This window comes from Notolepis coatsorum, assembly GCF_963971535.1.
Source record: "Notolepis coatsorum genome assembly, chromosome: 14".
NCBI lineage: Eukaryota > Metazoa > Chordata > Actinopteri > Aulopiformes > Paralepididae > Notolepis > Notolepis coatsorum.
Genome location: NC_140178.1, coordinates 23,513,166 through 23,530,898, shown reverse-complemented (window position 1 = coordinate 23,530,898; position 17,733 = coordinate 23,513,166). Strand labels below are relative to the sequence as shown.

Sequence of the window (17,733 nt, the reverse complement as noted above, 5' to 3'; positions counted from 1 at the left end):
CCTAGAGGGCTCCGACTGACCGTATAGAACGTGGATCAAAGGAAAAGATCAAAGATCAAAACCCGAGTATACTCGGGTTTCTGGCGCTCAACGGTTGGCGAGATAACCCGAGTTAAGTGTGGGGTCGCCCAAAAGAAATCCTAAAATAAAATGGGTTTTGTGTGGTTGTGGTAGAAAATAGTTTGAGAACCCCTGCACTAGAGCCAGACTTCTCTCCACGTGCACACTAGTTCGTGCTTGTGCAGCACAGGAGATATTATAACCCGAGTGTAACATTAAGGTGCTAACCGTGGGAGACCGCAACACGTCGAAGGGGGTTGAAGAAAATGCCTCGTCATATTGGAGGAGCATCCTTGCTGCACAAAATACTCCTGCTGCAGGTATTGCATTTAGCTGTATTCCATCTTTTTTCTGAAGCTCAACCAAACGTTCAAACGTTTTCAGCTGTTACACCGAAAGTAAACAACTGTCTGCTCAGCTGATGCAACAATGTTTTAGTCGCAAATACGAGTGAAACGCTCGACCAAAGGCTGCCTTTCTGTCATATTCTACAAGTTACCAAAGACGTTTCAAAATAACTACAGAACCGCACCGTGGAACCCTCTCCTCCCTCTCAATACGAGCTGAAACTGCTGTTTGGGGTGGGAGCGCATCGCTGTGAAGGAAGGGTGTGCTGCATTTACAACACTAGACAAAATGAGAGCAACATGGCATGTGGTACAATAATCGTTTGATTGTGTTATGATTTGACGATTGTAGGAAGTGAAAATCGTAATTGAAACTTGTGAGCCCTACCATACCTACCTAGTTGGATGCTGATATTGATATGTATTGCGATTCTACAAGTATTCTAGTTATGATTCAATATTTGCGGTTGAAGTAACTTTAAGGGACCTCTTTAGTATAAGACCAAGATAATGGGGAAAACCTTAAAATACGTTAGGAAACATTTAAGGAAACCAGGTGAAGAGTAAAAAAGGGTGTTTTGTGAAACCAAATTTTATTTGAAGGAAATATTCATTCGGATTTTAAGGAAAATCTTAACTTAAGGTGCTTTGTGCGACCGGCCCCATGTCTTGTTAAACCCCATTTTCATCAAGACGGCAGGCAGAGTGACTCGCTTGTTTTTAGATGGACTTTGACGGGGATTCCCCTAAGTCCTCATCACAACGGTTTGATGGTGACACCTGGAGAGGGTTAACCCTACCTGGTGGGGGTCGGAGATGGCACTCTGGGACATCGGGGAGACACAATGCGAGGAGAGGGAGTCCTGCTGGCTCCTCACACCGTGTTGCTGCATCATGTTGTTGCTGTTATTCTGCTGCTGCTGCTGCTGTTGTTGTTGTGGTTGTGGTGGTTGTGGTTGTTGTTGCTGCTGTTGCTGTTGTTGTTGTTGTTGTTGCTGCTGCTGCTGTTGCTGCTGGCGGCGATGAGCCGAGTAGTTAGAACGACGACCACCAGACTGGTGAGTAGAGAGGAGAGAGAGGAGGAAGGAAAAGGGGGTAGTGGAAGGAGGGAGGAGGCAGGGGAGAGGGAAGGAGACAAGAGAGAAGGGGACAGGGAGAGAGGGAAGGAGGTAATGAGAGAAAATGAGACGAGAGAAGGAGACAGGCAGAGAGTGAAGGAGAAAAGGGGAGGAAAGGAGACAAGAGAGAGAAGGGGACAGGGAGAGAGGGAAGGAGAAAAGGGGAGGAAAGGAGACAAGAGAGAGAAGGGGACAGGGAGAGAGGGAAGGAGAAAAGGGGAGGAAAGGAGACAATAGAGAAGGGGACAGGGAAGGAGAAACAGGGAGGAAAGGAGACAAGAGAGAGAAGGGGACAGGGAGAGGGAAGGAGAAACAGGGAGGAAAGGAGACAAGAGAGAGAAGGGGACAGGGAGAGAGGGAAGGAGAAAAGGGGAGGAAAGGAGACAAGAGAGAGAAGGGGACAGGGAGAGAGGGAAGGACAAAAGGGGAGAGGGAAGGAGACAAGAGAAGGGGACAGGGAGAGGGGGAAGGAGGTAATGAGAGAAAAGGAGATGAGAAAAGAGAAGGGGACAGGGAGAGTGAAGGAGAAAATGGGAGAGGGAAAGAGGGAAGGAGACAAGAGAAGGGGACAGGGAGAGAGGGAAGGAGAAAGGGGGAGAGGGAAAGAGGGAAGGAGACAAGAGAAGGGGACAGGGAGAGAGGGAAGGAGGTAATGAGAGAAAAGGAGATAAGAAAAGAGAAGGGGACAGGAAGAGAGGGAAGGAGAAAAGGGGAGAGGGAAAGAGGTAAAGTGGGGGAAGGAGAGAAAGGGAGACGAGAAGAGAGACAGGGACAGGGAGAGAGAGAAGGAGGTGAGAAGAAAGAAAGAGAAAGAAAGAAATTTGGGGTCAAATTCATATTGTATTTAGACATTGCAATATTATTAATGTAACATTCATGCCAATATAGCATGTCAAGAGAGAGAGAGGAGAGAAAAAAAGAGATAGGAGAGAGAGAGAGAAGAAAGAGGAAGGAGAGAGAGGTGATTGATGCATCTGCATGCATGAGGCACGTTGATGAGTGATTATCGCTTAGCATCTTGTCTTCTTGTGTAGGCTACATGTTCAACCTAGACCTGTTTGCAGAACAAGAAAACAATTACCATTGGGTGTAATATATAAATAAAAAGACTGAATCCATCTAAAAAATATTCAATATATACCATTTTATTTACAAACATTGTTCTTAAATGGATGGTGGATGGCATGGGTCAACTGTGCTCTCTCTCACACACTCACACCAATAGCACTCCATTGACTTCCATTCATCCCCTACACGCCAACCTTAACCCAAACCCTGATTCTATCCCTAACGCAACTCCTCAACCGCAAATAAACCGCTATTATGGGCTGAGTTCTATTACCAGTCTATAGATATTATATTGTGCTGCTTGTAAGTTATGATGAATCCACAAAGGGAATAAAGGGAATAAATTATATTATTCTTATCTATAAATTATGAGGCGACTGATTAAAGAAAGAAGTGTACGACACCAGAAATTATTAATCACCACCATTTCTCAAACCATTAACAGCCAAAACGTTTGAGGGCAATGTGACAAAATGGCCCACCATCACAAAGATTCTACATTAATAGAGTAAATAATATATTAGGTAGGATTTTTGCTCATTTGGTGTGGGTATAGGATCCATAGCTCCCTACTCGGTGCTAACATTTCTGTTAATCGGGCAGATATCTGGCATTTTGATGATGGTTATTGGTCGGTCACTGCACCCACATGGTCGATTGACTCAAATATTAGTGCTCCGCCTTGCGTCAGTCCCGCAAAGTGTGAAGTGATTCCAAAAACGGTTCTTTTCAGATTTTCACGTTCAATCAATGTGTTGATTTTAAATAATAAGTAGAGTTCAGATCTACTAAAGTAAAGAGCAATCATTTAAAACAAATACATAATACTAAAAAGCTTTTAGCAGGATAAGAGTTTGCAGGTCCAAAATTAATGTTGTTGTTTACATGTTGTGTGCATGTAGCCCCTATTCCCCTCCCTACTTCCCATTTCCCCACATGGAATGCACCCGATTGGATAAATGACATGCCAGCATCTTTAAATTGTTGAAAAATTGTGCCCTCTAAATATCGGTGTCTGCCAGTAAAAAGCCATATCGGTCGACCACTATATTAAAACTACAGTTCCCTGCCTGTTCCTCACACACAAGCCAGATCTTGCTGAATATGTAAATAAAGTACCAAATCGACCACAGGGAAAAGGTACATATTGAACATTATGTTATAGTATGAGTAATATATTGATGTATGTACAACGTGTCTGTATTACATAAGTACATATTCAAAAAAAAATTAACTTAATGTTTTCAGAAAAGGTTTGAGCTCCCCTGCTGGAAATGAACACATTTCTGAAAGCCTCGAGGAAACCCTAACCACACTGTTACCTGGCTGGAACTAACCATAACCACACGGTTACCTTAAACTAGGGATGTCCCGGACTCCCGATCACACTTTTTTGCTCCCGATCCGATCCCGATCATGTGATTTTGAGTATCTACCGATACCGATCTTTCCCGATCCGATAAAAAAATTAAAAATATTCAACAAACATGACCATGTTCACGTCTTAAACTCATACTGAGGCCTTAGTTTTGGTTTTAAATTGCATATCATCATTCATTTATTTATTGTCACACAGAGCAGAAGAATTTTGCCAAAACAAACCAATAGTATCCAGCCACACTCTCAGACCCAAACGCATTTCCTTTGATTTAATTATTAAGGCTGTCAAATATATCGCGTTAATATCGCATTAACTCCCGATTCTATTAATGCCACTAATTTTTTTAACTCAAGATTAACTTAAATTTTTTTTTTTTTTTTTTACTAGACTTCACTCGGGTGTATTATTGATGCTCTCATTGATACTATGTTTGTTTCTGAAGTGTGCGTGTGTGTGTGTGTGTGTGTGTGTGTGTGTGTGTGTGTGTGTGTGTGTGTGTGTGTGTGTGTGTGTGTGTGTGTGTGTGAGATATAGAGAGAGAGGGGGGTGAGGAGATGAGGAAGGGGCAAGAGAAAAAGAGCTGGGAGAGTGTGTGTGAGGGAGAGAGGGGGGTGTGTGATTAATCAGCCCTTGTGTGTGTGAATGTAACAAGTTCCTAACGTTTTCTTTCCCCTATTATTTCATGCACACTTTATTCATTGTTTTAAATTATTATTTTCTTTTAAGTTATTTTGTGCATCACTCTGTTTTGAATTTGATGCAAATTTGCAATGCATGAGGGTCATCCTTTTGTGTTAAATGGCTGCACAAAGCAAGCATTTGTTGACTCGCATGTTGATAAGAGTATTAAAACTTGGAACTTGAAAAAGATCTGTTTAAGGTAAAAAAAAAAATGCGATTAATTTGCGATTAATCGCGAGTTAACTATGGACAATCATGCGATTAATCGAGTTAAATATTTTAATCGTTTGACAGCACTATTAATTATACATCAAATGATTTATGTCAAGGATTGCAATGCCTCGCTTGAATGAAGTTAACTTTTCACCTGGATAACGTCAACATTCAGGGTGAATGTAATGTGAGAAATTGGGATTAAAAAAAAAATTCTTCTGCTCTGTGTGACAATAAATAAATGATGATATGCAATTTAAAACCCAAACTAAGGCCTCAGTATGAGTTTAAGACGTGAACATGGTCATGTTTGTTGAATACAAAATCCCGATCTTCGGAAAATCACGTGATCGGATCGGGACATCCCTACCATAACCACAGTTACCTTGAACTAACCCTAACCACACGGTTACCTGGAACTAACCCTAAACCTAACCTGGAACTAACTAACCATAACCTTAACCAGACGGTTACCTTAAACTAACCATAACCACAGTTACCTTGAACTAACCCTAACCACACGGTTACCTGGAACTAACCATAACCTTAACCCTAACTTGGAACTAACGGTACTAACCATAACCCTAACCACAGTTACCTGGAACTAACCATAACCGTACCCACACGGTTACCTGGAACTAACCATAACCTTAACCACACGGTTACCTTGAACTAACCATAACCACACTGTTAACTTGAACTAACCATAACCACACTGTTACCTTAAACTAACCATAACCACACGGTTACCTTGAACTAACCATAACCACACTGTTACCTTAAACTAACCATAACCACACTGTTACCTTGAACTAACCATAACCATCGAACCCCAACTTTCCATCTTAACCACAACTGTTAAAACGAACCATCGTCATATAATCAGGGTGGGTGGGAGGTTTAGTCTAGTGGATGAGAGCTCTTTCCCGCGACACTGACCATTGTCGGTTTGAATCCTGGTCTTGGCGATTTAAAAAAAAAAAAACGTTTATATGAAACAATTATATTTCTCATACAAGACTTAATATACAACGTATGGCTATAACAAGCGTACGCTATGTACCTTTTTTCCTGTGGTCGATAGTACTTTATTTATGTTTTTGCGCGCACAAACACACACCACTTCCACAGCAGACACCAGACTGACTCAGGCCATGCTCACACCAACCTGGTCTTTGGCGGCGGCGCTGCAGCGATGCCGGGCCAGGTCTAGCATGTTCCGGTAGCTCTTAAAGCAGGACGGACAGTGGTACCGGTTCTTATGAACCCAACACACGCAGCCACGCACACACACACAAGCGCACACACACACACACACACACACACATATTGGTATTACTATACTGGTAGTAGGGCTGCACGATTCATCAGGAAAAAAATCGCGATCTCGATTCATAGACCTATGTGATCTCATTTCTAAATTATGAAGATGTTTTAACTAATTCTTTAAAAAAAATTATAATTTTTTTTTTAATATGTTTTTACTTTTTACTTTACTTTTTTTAAATGACGAAAAATAAGAATCGTGAGAGAGAATCGTGATCTCAATTCTTAGAGAAAAATCGTGATTCACATTTTAGCAAGAATCGTGCAGCCCTAACTGGTAGTGAGGACATTCCTAGCTGCTATCCCTGACCCTGTCCCTAACCGCAACCAAACCCGACTCTCTAACCCTGGAGTTTAAAGCGTGGGGTGTTGTGAGGACAAGGCGAACCTCACAAGTGGGGACTGTTTTGATAATTGGGCTATACTTGTGAGGACTGTTCCGATTCTCACAAAGACAGAAGTAGGGGAACACATGCTTGCACGTCCATAGTTTCAGACAAGACACTGGGTCATACGCATGATTTTTTAAACGTAGCCTATGTGTGCGAAGACCCTCTCTGATTGGTTTAGGGTCTCTTCCGCCTAACCCTATTTTTTCTTTTCTTTAGCTGAACACAGTTTTGCCCCCCCCCCCCCCCCCCCCCCTCCTCAAAGTGAGCGTCGAGGAAAGAAAGACTAACGTATGAAGAGGAGCTAATATGTAGGCTAACCTTGAAGTGTGATGATAGGGAGTGGAATGTAAATAGTTCTTGAGACAAAGTGAATTTGTAATTTTTATTTATTGGTTTGTTTATTTAGCATATTATATTTTGATTATTTAACATGTGTAACATATTTTACAATACATAATTTTCTTTGAAAGCTAATTTTCACATTTAATTGTTTGTTGTTATTATTGTTTGTTAGCTAAGTTGTTTGTTTTAATTCTTTAGTGTCCACTTTACATTTGTTCTTATTTTCTTTGAAAGCAAATGTCCACATTCTTTTATTGTTTTGTTATTGTTATTATTAGTAGTATTATTGTTTTGTTAGCCAAGTTGTTTATTTGTTTTAATTCTTTAGTGTGCAGTGCACTTTACATTTATTCTTAGCTCTTATTTGTAATAAATAAAAGGTGCAGTACTTTACTGTATAACTGTTAAGATGTTTTGATTGGGGGGGGGGGGGGGGGGGCGGGCACAGTGGTGAAGCTTGCCTAGGGTCCTGCTTACACACACACACACACACACACACACTCTCTCTTACCAACACAAACACAAAATGCACACAAACACTCTCTCAGCTAGGGCCGGGCAATGACTAAATAATATAATTATTTCATCTTTCAATGGGATCATATAATGATGAAATTATGATCTAGTGAAATCGTGATACACAGTTATGTTGTTTAAAGTAAGGACAACGAAAACGAATTAGCCTAACTCCCAATTTACCAAAAATGAAGCTGGTGTGTGTTTCAGGGAAGAGTTTTTTTTTGTTTATTATATATAAATGGGTACTTCACCAGAAAATAAATTCTGATTTATTTTGCACATATAATATGGCCATATGGAATTGCCGTTTTCTTTCATCTACATAATTTCATGGAGCTGTAATTTGACACAACACAAGGATTCAATGTCCCCGATTACATCACTGGTGTCCATATTCAAACTAATTTACTATAATAATAATTTAAATGAATGTGTGCAAAACAGTTTTGGGATGTGTGTGAGATTATGTGCAAAATAAATCAGCATTGTTAATTGGTTTCCCTTTATCATGCACTTCAACAATGTGATGAGTCTTGGGTGGATTACTTAGTGTGATTTTGCACTACTGAGTAGATAATTAGATATGACATATGGCTAACAGGGGAAAATAATCCCTCATAATTATCATTGCCTTAATGTCTTCTGCATCTTCCAGACCTCACTCACACATACAGTTTCTCCCACACACACACTCATATACACCCACCCAGCAACACCCATCCACTTTACACCAGGCTTGTTGTCACAGTAGTCAGTGATAGCGGTGTTTAGGGCTGACCTTCAAAGCTTTTTTTGGCAATCGAAGGTTCGGGGCCGAGCTTCGATTTTAATTCGAAGCTTCGTTTTTTTTTTTTTTTTTTTTTTTTTTTTTTTATTTTTTTTAAATATATAATAATTTTTCTTTTTTTAAATGTTGTGGGACTTGTACAGCACTTTGGTAAACTTTGTTGTTTTTAAATGTGCTCTATAAATAAAGTGGATTGGATTAATGAATTAAGTAGCCCCTTTCGTGACTGTGACGCAGCCAACAAGGTTTCACTCGGCTGTGTGATTTAATTCAAGGTGGATCGCTGTTGTCGTTTGAACAACTTCAGATTTCATGGGAACTACCAATCCCCCAAATCAAGAATGTTTAAGATGAATGAAGTAAGATTTTGATTATTTGAAATATGGCCTGTGTAGACTAAACTATGCACAGAATTATGTCAGTCTACAAGGTCCGGCAATGTAGACCTTGTAGACTCCACTAGACCAATCAGTGAATGTTCATGCATTTTTAAGAAGGGCTACTTCCACAAAAAAACAAAGAACTCACCAAAACATCTCAGTAGCACCTTATCTAAATGTTCTATTTCATATATGGAGATTCATATTTATTTATGTATTGCATGCATTTCTACATTTTATTTCCTATTTTGTTTATTCATACCAGTATCTCTCTTTCTTATGTGTGGAATTATACAAGGCACGTAGGTGTATATGTGTATACACACACAGGGAACAAAATAAGTACCAGCCAACCGCCAATGGCTGGTAAAAAATCTGCCTGGCTGGTAGTTTTTAAAATCTACCAGCCAAATGGCTGGTAAGTCAAAAAGTTAAGTTTGTTCCCTGAGAGCAGAGCTACACAGCAGTGCGCCTATTTTGCGAGCCGAAATAAGTCTGTGGTTTTTTCTTCTTCTCACAACGGGTCAAATTCATCTAACATGCATTGCATCGTCGCCATTCCTTTATGCCCACATCGCCCGAAATGAACGCTATGTTAGCGTAAGCTAACAAGCTAATCCTGATCAGCGGCAGAGCCATAGAGAACAGCAGACAGTGTGGACTGGGGAAAGGGAAATGGGGGGGGGGGGGGCACTCTCCCTTTCTCTGTGTGTGTGCGTGCGTTTGGAAAGACGATGAAGTCACTAGTCAGGACTCAGGAGAGGAGTATATTGTAGTAAACTGAGGATTACTGAGGATGCACAGATAATGTTGATATTCAAATATAAAAAGGTTTCGAGAGGAGTGGAAGTTTGAAGACAGACTAGTAGGGGTGGACGGTATGGTCTAAAATTTATATCACGGTATAATTTGAAGCATAGACGGTAACGGTATATATCACGGTATCATCGTTTTTGATTAAAAAAAAATTATTTTATATAATTTTTTTTTTCTTTTTTATAAAATATATATATTATATAATTAGACTTGTACTTGTATTATCTGCGAGACATCGCCACCACGCAACAAGCTCCACTGTCTGTGTGTACTCTAGTAGCCTCCAGCTACGGCCAGGATTATCCGGAGCTGCACCTGGACCTATACTCGAGTAGCCTCGAGCAGAGCTACGGCCAGGATTCTCCGGCGCTGCACCCTATTGGCATAACGTTACATAACTGTGCTCATCAAGCCCTCAGCTCGAATACGCATCGAATCAGTGTTATAAGACATTGATATCAGGAGCTATCTGTAGCTACTGCTAGCCGGATATATAACGTTAATACAACGCCTCAGTGAATTATTTAGTTCAATGGGACATTTCGTTTTGAACGGTGAACCAACTTGCGTTAACGTGAGCTAACGGCTAACGGAGCTATCATACACGTCTACTCTACTAGACTTGATGGAGCGTTTGTTGATGTCAGGAGCTATCGGTAGCTGGCCGACTAGATACCGTTCGGTTAGACAATGCCTCATCATGTATTAAACTAAAAGTGAATAGTTGACTGGGTCATTTTGTAACGGTAGCTAAGCTAACGTTAGCTCAGGGAGACGTCCCGTCCCACTAGACTACTAGTAGACCCGTGTTTACATGCGTGCGGGAGGGGCTGGCACGCCCACTGCGCGAAGCCTCCTAAATAACTTTTTCCAGTTCGCACATATCTATTATCTATGACTAATTCTATCTATTTTTAGGGGCAAATGCGAGTGAAATAGTCGCGCAGTGGTTACATGACGTCATTGCTATTTTAGAGCTGCACTACCGGTTACACGGTATAGGCAAAATCCATACCGTAGAGCAAATTCATACCGTTTATACCGTATACCGTTTATACCGTCCACCCCTACAGACTAGACTACAATATGATGCAGGGGTGGTGAGTTGAAACAGTGTGTGTCCCCGACCCCACTTCTATGTTTCAATAAATTATTTGCATTTAAAACTATTAACGCTGACTCATTCCTTCAGTCCACTCAAAATTATGCTAATATTCCTTATGTTGTTTATGATATTAATTGAAAATAGCATATGAGAGTATTATATAGTAATAATAACACATGGCGATATACTAAAAAGCTATTTTTAATTTTTGGCTGGTAAAAAATCTGCCTGGCTGGTAGTTTTTAAAATCTACCAGCCAGATGGCTGGTAAGTCAAAAAGTTAATTTTGTTCCCAACACACACAAAAATCGAAGTAATTTTTTTTTTATTTATTTTTTAACTTAGATTTTTTTTAATGTTCGAAGCTTGTGCCATCGAACGAAGCTTCAAAGCTTCGAAGTATTTAAGACAGCCCTAGCGGTGTTACTCTGTTCAGGCTCCACCGAGTACATTCATTGCTGTACTGTATGCTTGTTGTATGCTTTTAATAGAAATAAAGCGCATCAGTTCCCACATTCATCAAAAAAAATAAACGACTTGCTCTTTTATAATAACTCAGTCAGACAACATTATAAACTGAACGTGTCTGCATGGACAGCAGAGCTTATTTGATTGGTCTCTGTGCAGCAGAGAAAGTTTCACCGTCACATTTAGAGTAGATTTAACTTCACGTGAAGGAGACAAAGAAGACTCTAAGAGACGGCACAACAGGTTAAAAAGCGATGGCGGAGGATTTGGCAATCTTTCAGATTTAAACCCTGCAGCAGCTAGAATGGAGAGGCAACAGTATGTTTACGCAATATGCTAACGGCTGCAGCTACATTGATCTGTGTATATCCAGCCAGTGACTGGATAGAAAATTGACGGATGGCATTACCGTCTGTTGGTTTATTTTTAAATTAGAACATAATGTCAACTCCGTCTGTCCAACAAATGGATACTAGTCATCAAAAATGTATTAAAAACAGACACAGAAGGACAGACACAGCGGATCAATGTAGCCGCATAATGTTCTAGATATTGAGCATGATTTTGTAAAATGTTCGGTGTCACCGAATTTCACATCACCGCGGCAACCCTACCATCCACCAACACCCATCCACTCTGTCATACACAGGGCTGTACACTAAGCTTTTTCACTAGGGGCACACTTGCCCCTAAATGAGAAATTTAGGGGCAAAAAATATTTTTAGGGGCACATTTTTAAATAACAATTTTACCATTATTTATATCGATTGTTTTTGATTTTTTTTTAAAAAGAGAAATTATTTTATATAATTTTTTCTTTTAATAAAATATATATATTATATAATCATATTTGTAGTTGTATTATCTGCGAGACATCGCCACCACGCAACAAGTCAAAATGCTCGCTATATGCAACCAGCTCCACTGTCTGTGTGTACTCGAGTAGCCTCCAGCTACGGCCAGGATTCTCCGGAGGTGCAGCTGGACCCTATACTATAGCCTCCAGCTACGGCCAGGATTCACCGGCGCTGCAGCTGGACCCTATTGACTATATTCAGCGTGCCCTCAGCTCGAATACGCATAGAGTCAGTGTTATAAGACATTGATATCAGGAGCTATCTGAACTATTTAGTTTAATGGGACGTTTCGTTTTGAACAGTAAGCTAACGCGAGCTATCATGCACTACTATAGACTTGCTGGAGCATTTGTTGATATCAGTAGCTAGCGGCTGGCAGGCTCACCGAGGTGACGTCCCAGTGTCCCACTAGAGACTAGTGTTACAACAGCCACGGGTGCGCTGGAGGAGGAGGCGCAGCAGACGCCGCAGCTCTCTCCGTGTGTCTTGAGTTCAGTTCAGTTCGGCTCACTATAGGAGGTCAAACGCGTCGAAAATATGAAGCAATACTAACTTTACTTTTCTTCATAGCTAAATCAGACAGTCAGCCAGTCTATCAGAGTGAGTGCTCAGTCGATTGTTCCCGCTGATCATACCTGCTGAGCAGCGTTTCCGTTAGAACATATTCGTGCCGGTCTGGGTGTCCTGCAATATTTCTATCAACATATTCAAGAAATTCCGGTCAGAGTTTTAAACAGCAGTCTATTATAATCACATTTTTATGAGCTAACGAATTCCGTTATAATTGGACATGTGTATTAATTACATCAAGCGAAGAATGAGAAATTGATTTGCAGAATCAAATTACTATCTCTCGCCTCTCAAGTTAGTGCGATACGCTACCAGCATCAAGCTCCCGCCCCGCAGGCTTGCACTGCAGCAGCTGTCGCATGCACCCCCAAATGAATCTCGAGTCGACATCGCTTCACCTCGTTGTATCAGACACGTCACACATATCATAATGTTCAACTTCACACACAGCAAACTGTAGTTGATCATCACATTGCCTCGTTTGCTAGCTCGTCGCCACATGCAGAGAGGACGAGCCACGTCCGCGTAACGCATTTGTTAATTTCATTATAGGTTATAGCCTACATTTAGTTATAATCAATAATATGCATTACTATGTGACACGGCAGTCAACCAACAGTTGCATATTATGATTAAAAAATGTCAACACTCACTCACCCCGTCTCTCGTTGTGCCTATCCGTTTTGTACCTGCATGCGAGAACAGCGGGGGGGGGAACAGCGAGGAGCCACCACGGCATCAGCGTCAGCGGTCTCTGTGACTTCAAGTTCAGAAGATTCATCTTCGTTGTCATTATTAGACCTGCTTGTGCTTGGTTTCGTGAAATATTTACTAAGCTTAGCTTGTTTCGCCATCTCTCTCTCTTCCTCGTATACCTGTTTGTCGTTATGGTGGCCAGAGCGTGCAGGCTCAAAAAAATAAATAAATTAAGTTTCACATCTGAGCGGCGCCATCCTATCGGAGTGAAGCAACAATGAAACTGAAAATGGAATTATTGTTTCGTTCATCGCATAGGCTATTTAATTTTAGTCGATTTTAATACAATTCAAATAATAAAATTGTGCTTAGAGGAATTATTTTCATCGGACATTAAGACCGGAGAGATTTAAATATTCGGACTTCAACATATTTTGCCGGTCAAATACCGGTAATTACCGGCTAACGGAAACGCTGCTGCTGAGTGCTCACTGCTCAGCTCGCGTGAGTGACGGCATCGCGTCATCACACGCCTTGGATAATTTAGGAGTGAAATGCGAATGCAAGGCTTGAAAGCACTACTCGCAAGCCCGCCCCCAGATAATATTTACCAATCGCAACGGCCAATTAAAGGGGCAATTCGCGACCATCTCGTCGCACTGTACAGCCCTGATACACACACCCACCAACACCCATCCACTCTCTCATACACACACCCACCAACACCCATCCACTCTCATACACACCCACCACCAAGACCCACCAACACCCATCCACTCTCTCATATATTACACACACCCACCAACACCCATCCACTCTCTCATACACACCAACACACATCCATCCACTCTCTCATACACACACCCACCAATACCCATCCACTCTCTCATACACCCAACCACCAATACCCATCCACTCTCTCATACACCCAACCACCAATACCCATCCACTCTCTCATACACCCAACCACCAATACCCATCCACTCTCTCATACACTCACCAACACCCATCCACTCTCATACACACACCAATAACACCCATCCACTCTCACACACCAACACCGATCCACTCTCTCATAAAAACACCCACCAACACCCATCCACTCCCTCATCCACTCCCTCATACACACACTCACCAACACCCACCAACACCCATCCACTCTCATAAAAACACCCACCAACACCCATCCACTCCCTCATACACACACTCACCAACACCCATCCACTCTCTCATAAACACTCACCAACACCCATCCACTCTCTCATAAACACACCCACCAACACCCATCCATCGACTCTCTTACATGCCCCGCCCCCCCATCACTCACCCTCCTTGCTACCGCACCAGCAGGCTGGCTACCGGCATTGTTGCATCGGTGCTGGGCCAGCTCCAGCATGGTGCGGAAGCTCTTGCAGCAGGACGGGCAGTCGAAGCGGTGTGGCCCGTCGTCGTGGATCTTCTGGTGGTTCCGCAGGTACCGGGCCAGGCGGAAGCACTTGCCGCACAGGTCGCACACGTATCGCTTCTGGCCATGGATGCGCATGTGGTTCCGCAGGGACATGTAGTTGGTGTAGGGCTTGCTGCAGAAGTCACATCTGTTGGAGGGAGGGGACACAGGGGTGGGAGAGAGGTTACACATTAGAGATGCGCATCGACTTTCGAATAATCATTAAATAATTTTGAAATGTATAAAAATAAATTCTATTATTATTATTCAAAAAAAATATTTTTGTTTGTTGTTTGGTCTTAAAATATTTTTTTTTCTGTTGTTTTTACCAGCACCTACACTGTGTAGTGTATTGAGAGGGGAGCCCTGTTAACCATTACACCGCTGAATGGCATGATTGCTGGGTGAAGCTCACTAGCTAGCCATGTAGCATAACTGTTTTGTACGTTTGCCATGTTGTTTCACTAAGTTCACACATTTCAAGCAACAGTCTCTCAGGTATGATTGGTTGAGAAAGATGCGCAAATGTATTTACCATCTACAAACGCGTTAATATATACCGGTATGCAAATACATCTCAAATGGTAATGGTTAAAACAATAGTGATCATTTTCTGCCATTTCTTTTGCTAGCCTAGTTTTCCTTTTGAATGACCCCCAAAAAAGTTACTCATTATTATATTATACAATTCTTACCGTAACTCAAACTTTAGAACTATGTGCTGCTGCCCTCCAGGTCAAGTCTCCCTTTAAACCCCATCTCACTGAACCTGGTTAACAACCCAAAAAACCTTCCCAACAAAGATGAAACTGTACATTATTGCCAGTTTATACAAGGCAATAGAAATGAGTTTTCCTGTATATTCTTAGTTGAACATTATGAATTAAGGATTTTGCTGTGAAAAGACTAATCTAATTGTGATATGATTCACAATATTGAGGGGAATGCTCATTTTCGTGTTGTCATTCTCATTTGATGATTTTTGCAGGGATCCGTACCAAACAAAAGATAGAATAGAATAGAAATACTTTATTTATCCAGAGGGAAATTTGGCACTACAGATCGCTCCCAGTAAACATTTAGGTGGTCAAAAACAAAAGTCAAACAAAAGATGTTTTCTTAAGTCTGTAGAATATGATTTGCAGGCCGAGACGTCTCTGCAGCGCCACAGTACTTCAGTTAAGACATTTTTACACACATTTCACACAAATTCTGCTTAATAATTCAGCCCCAACACACACAGTCCCAGTGTGGGAGGGAGCTTGTTGGGGCCGACCCGAATACGTTGAAGCTTCAAAATCGTGGTTGCCATGGTAATCATCAATGCCAAAATCAGTATTCAAATGTTTGTACATGCATACATACATACATACATATTGTGAACATTCGGGGAAAAACTGATTTAACTGACTTGTTACTCTGCAAATAGATACTTTACAGAAATAGAGCTTGTTAAACTCTTAGCCAAACATGCTGCACATCACGCTGTTGCACTTTAGTTGACCTCTGTGACGGGGAGAAATGTAGGCTGCAGTTTTATTGTTGTTGAGCCACGAAATGAATGTTGTTGATGGAAGACTGGAACTGTATACTCGAGAAGTCGGCGCGCATATCCGCGTGGCCACAAAATCTAACAGGCACGCGTATACGGTGCGGACAAGAGCGCTGGTGAAAATTACGCAATTTACGCCACGCGTACCAACGGACGCGGGAAGTATATTCAGGCCTTCACGTTACAGCCCGTGAATGAGGACAGCTTGCGTTTTCACCACAGACTGTGTTGTCAGTGTGGTGTGCGACATCGGTTACTGGATCGTGGATTGCAGACTTACAGAAGGAAGGTGCTTCGGCGCTGTGAGTAACTGCTAATTAAACTTAGCGTTAAAGGCTTCAACTTGTCCATTCGTCTTAAGAGCTCTAATGAATGCGCCCCAACTAAACTTGCAAGCTTTCATTGAACAAAACAAAAAAAAACAATTTTTTTCCTTTCAAAGAGTCGGTGCACTCTTAATTTAGCTGGACATGTTTACTGAAATTTAGACCAATTAGAAGTGAGCTGAAAACGTGTGTTAAAAATACAGTATGGTCTTTATACCTGGGTGGGTATAGACATTACATTTTGTACCCCCCCCCCCCCCCCCCACACATTGTAGTGCAGCCATCATCAAATAATTGGTGCCAAAGCTTTGGAATTGGGGACAGACAGCCCTGGAGCCTGTAAAGCAGTATGGGGGGGGGGGGGTTCTAGACACAGCTACACGGGTTTCCGGTGTAGAGGGGTATCTGCTCTGATGAGTACACAACAGAGGGGAGCGAGTGCATCTCACAGGCACTAGTAGGCAGAGACGGTGGGCACTGTAGATATCTCGCTAGACGTTCCCTGTGTAAACACTTCCTTTGGCCAATCCTCCTTCCAATTTGCTGCTCCCAGCAGTTGGAACGAGATGTAAAAGACCTTGAAAATGGACGGGTTGTTCACACACACACACACACACCTGCCACCCAGCCTTTTAACGCCAAATTTACATTGTCTGTTCCGCTTCATGTCTTGCATACCGTGTAATTTTATTTGGTCGTTTGTTTGATGCATGTCTTAATTATTTCCCTTAACTCTGTAATGCATGCATCGTCTGTGTCAAAGTCTTATCTGGATTGGTCTTTTTGGTTGATCTATTTATTTTATACTTTATTTATTTTTGTCCCCCTTTCCCCGTTACTGTTCGAGAGCTCCCTTTGTCCTCTCGCCAGGCCGTCCCCCTCAGTCACCAGCTCAGAGCCTAGTTTAGGAATATGGGGCAGGTAACTATAAGAATTATTCTTCTTCCTGCTCCTTTTTCCCATGGTATGGTTACGGTATTTATGATTTTGTATGAAAACTCTATGATTGTATTGCTTCCATGTGGCAAATAAAACTCTGAATCTGAATCAGAGGCCTCACCTGAAGTCTCCTGTCCGGTGGGTGAGCTTGTGGTTGAGCAGGGAGCTGGCGTGCTTGTAGGCGCAGGTGCACAGGTCGCAGGTGTAGGGCCTCTCGTCGGAGTCCATGTCCACAGCCGGTGCCGGCGCCGCCCGGGAGTCCATACTGAGAGTGGCGCTGGTCAGGGAGGCAGAGGAGGAGGGCAGCTGGTCACACCAGCTGATGGTGGAACTCGGCTGGGAG

The 17,733-nt window shown here is 42.0% G+C and overlaps 1 protein-coding gene across 4 annotated transcripts in view; it reads right to left on the bottom strand.

Moving 5' to 3' along the window:
- The window catches only part of LOC311241257 (uncharacterized protein), a 37,338-nt gene that overhangs the window by 17,394 nt on the left and 2,211 nt on the right, over nucleotides 1-17,733 (bottom strand). For 3 of the 4 annotated variants that reach the window (XM_084330020.1, XM_084330022.1, XM_084330021.1), the window contains exons 2-5: nucleotides 17,512-17,726; nucleotides 14,454-14,721; nucleotides 6,037-6,126; nucleotides 1,208-1,462 (exon numbers count right to left, since the gene is read on the bottom strand). In XM_084330020.1, coding sequence (XP_084186146.1) covers nucleotides 1,208-1,462; nucleotides 6,037-6,126; nucleotides 14,454-14,721; nucleotides 17,512-17,726 — 828 coding nt within the window. The remainder of the gene's footprint in view (nucleotides 1-1,207; nucleotides 1,463-6,036; nucleotides 6,127-14,453; nucleotides 14,722-17,511; nucleotides 17,727-17,733) is intronic. The other variant, XM_084330023.1, reaches the window with a different exon arrangement.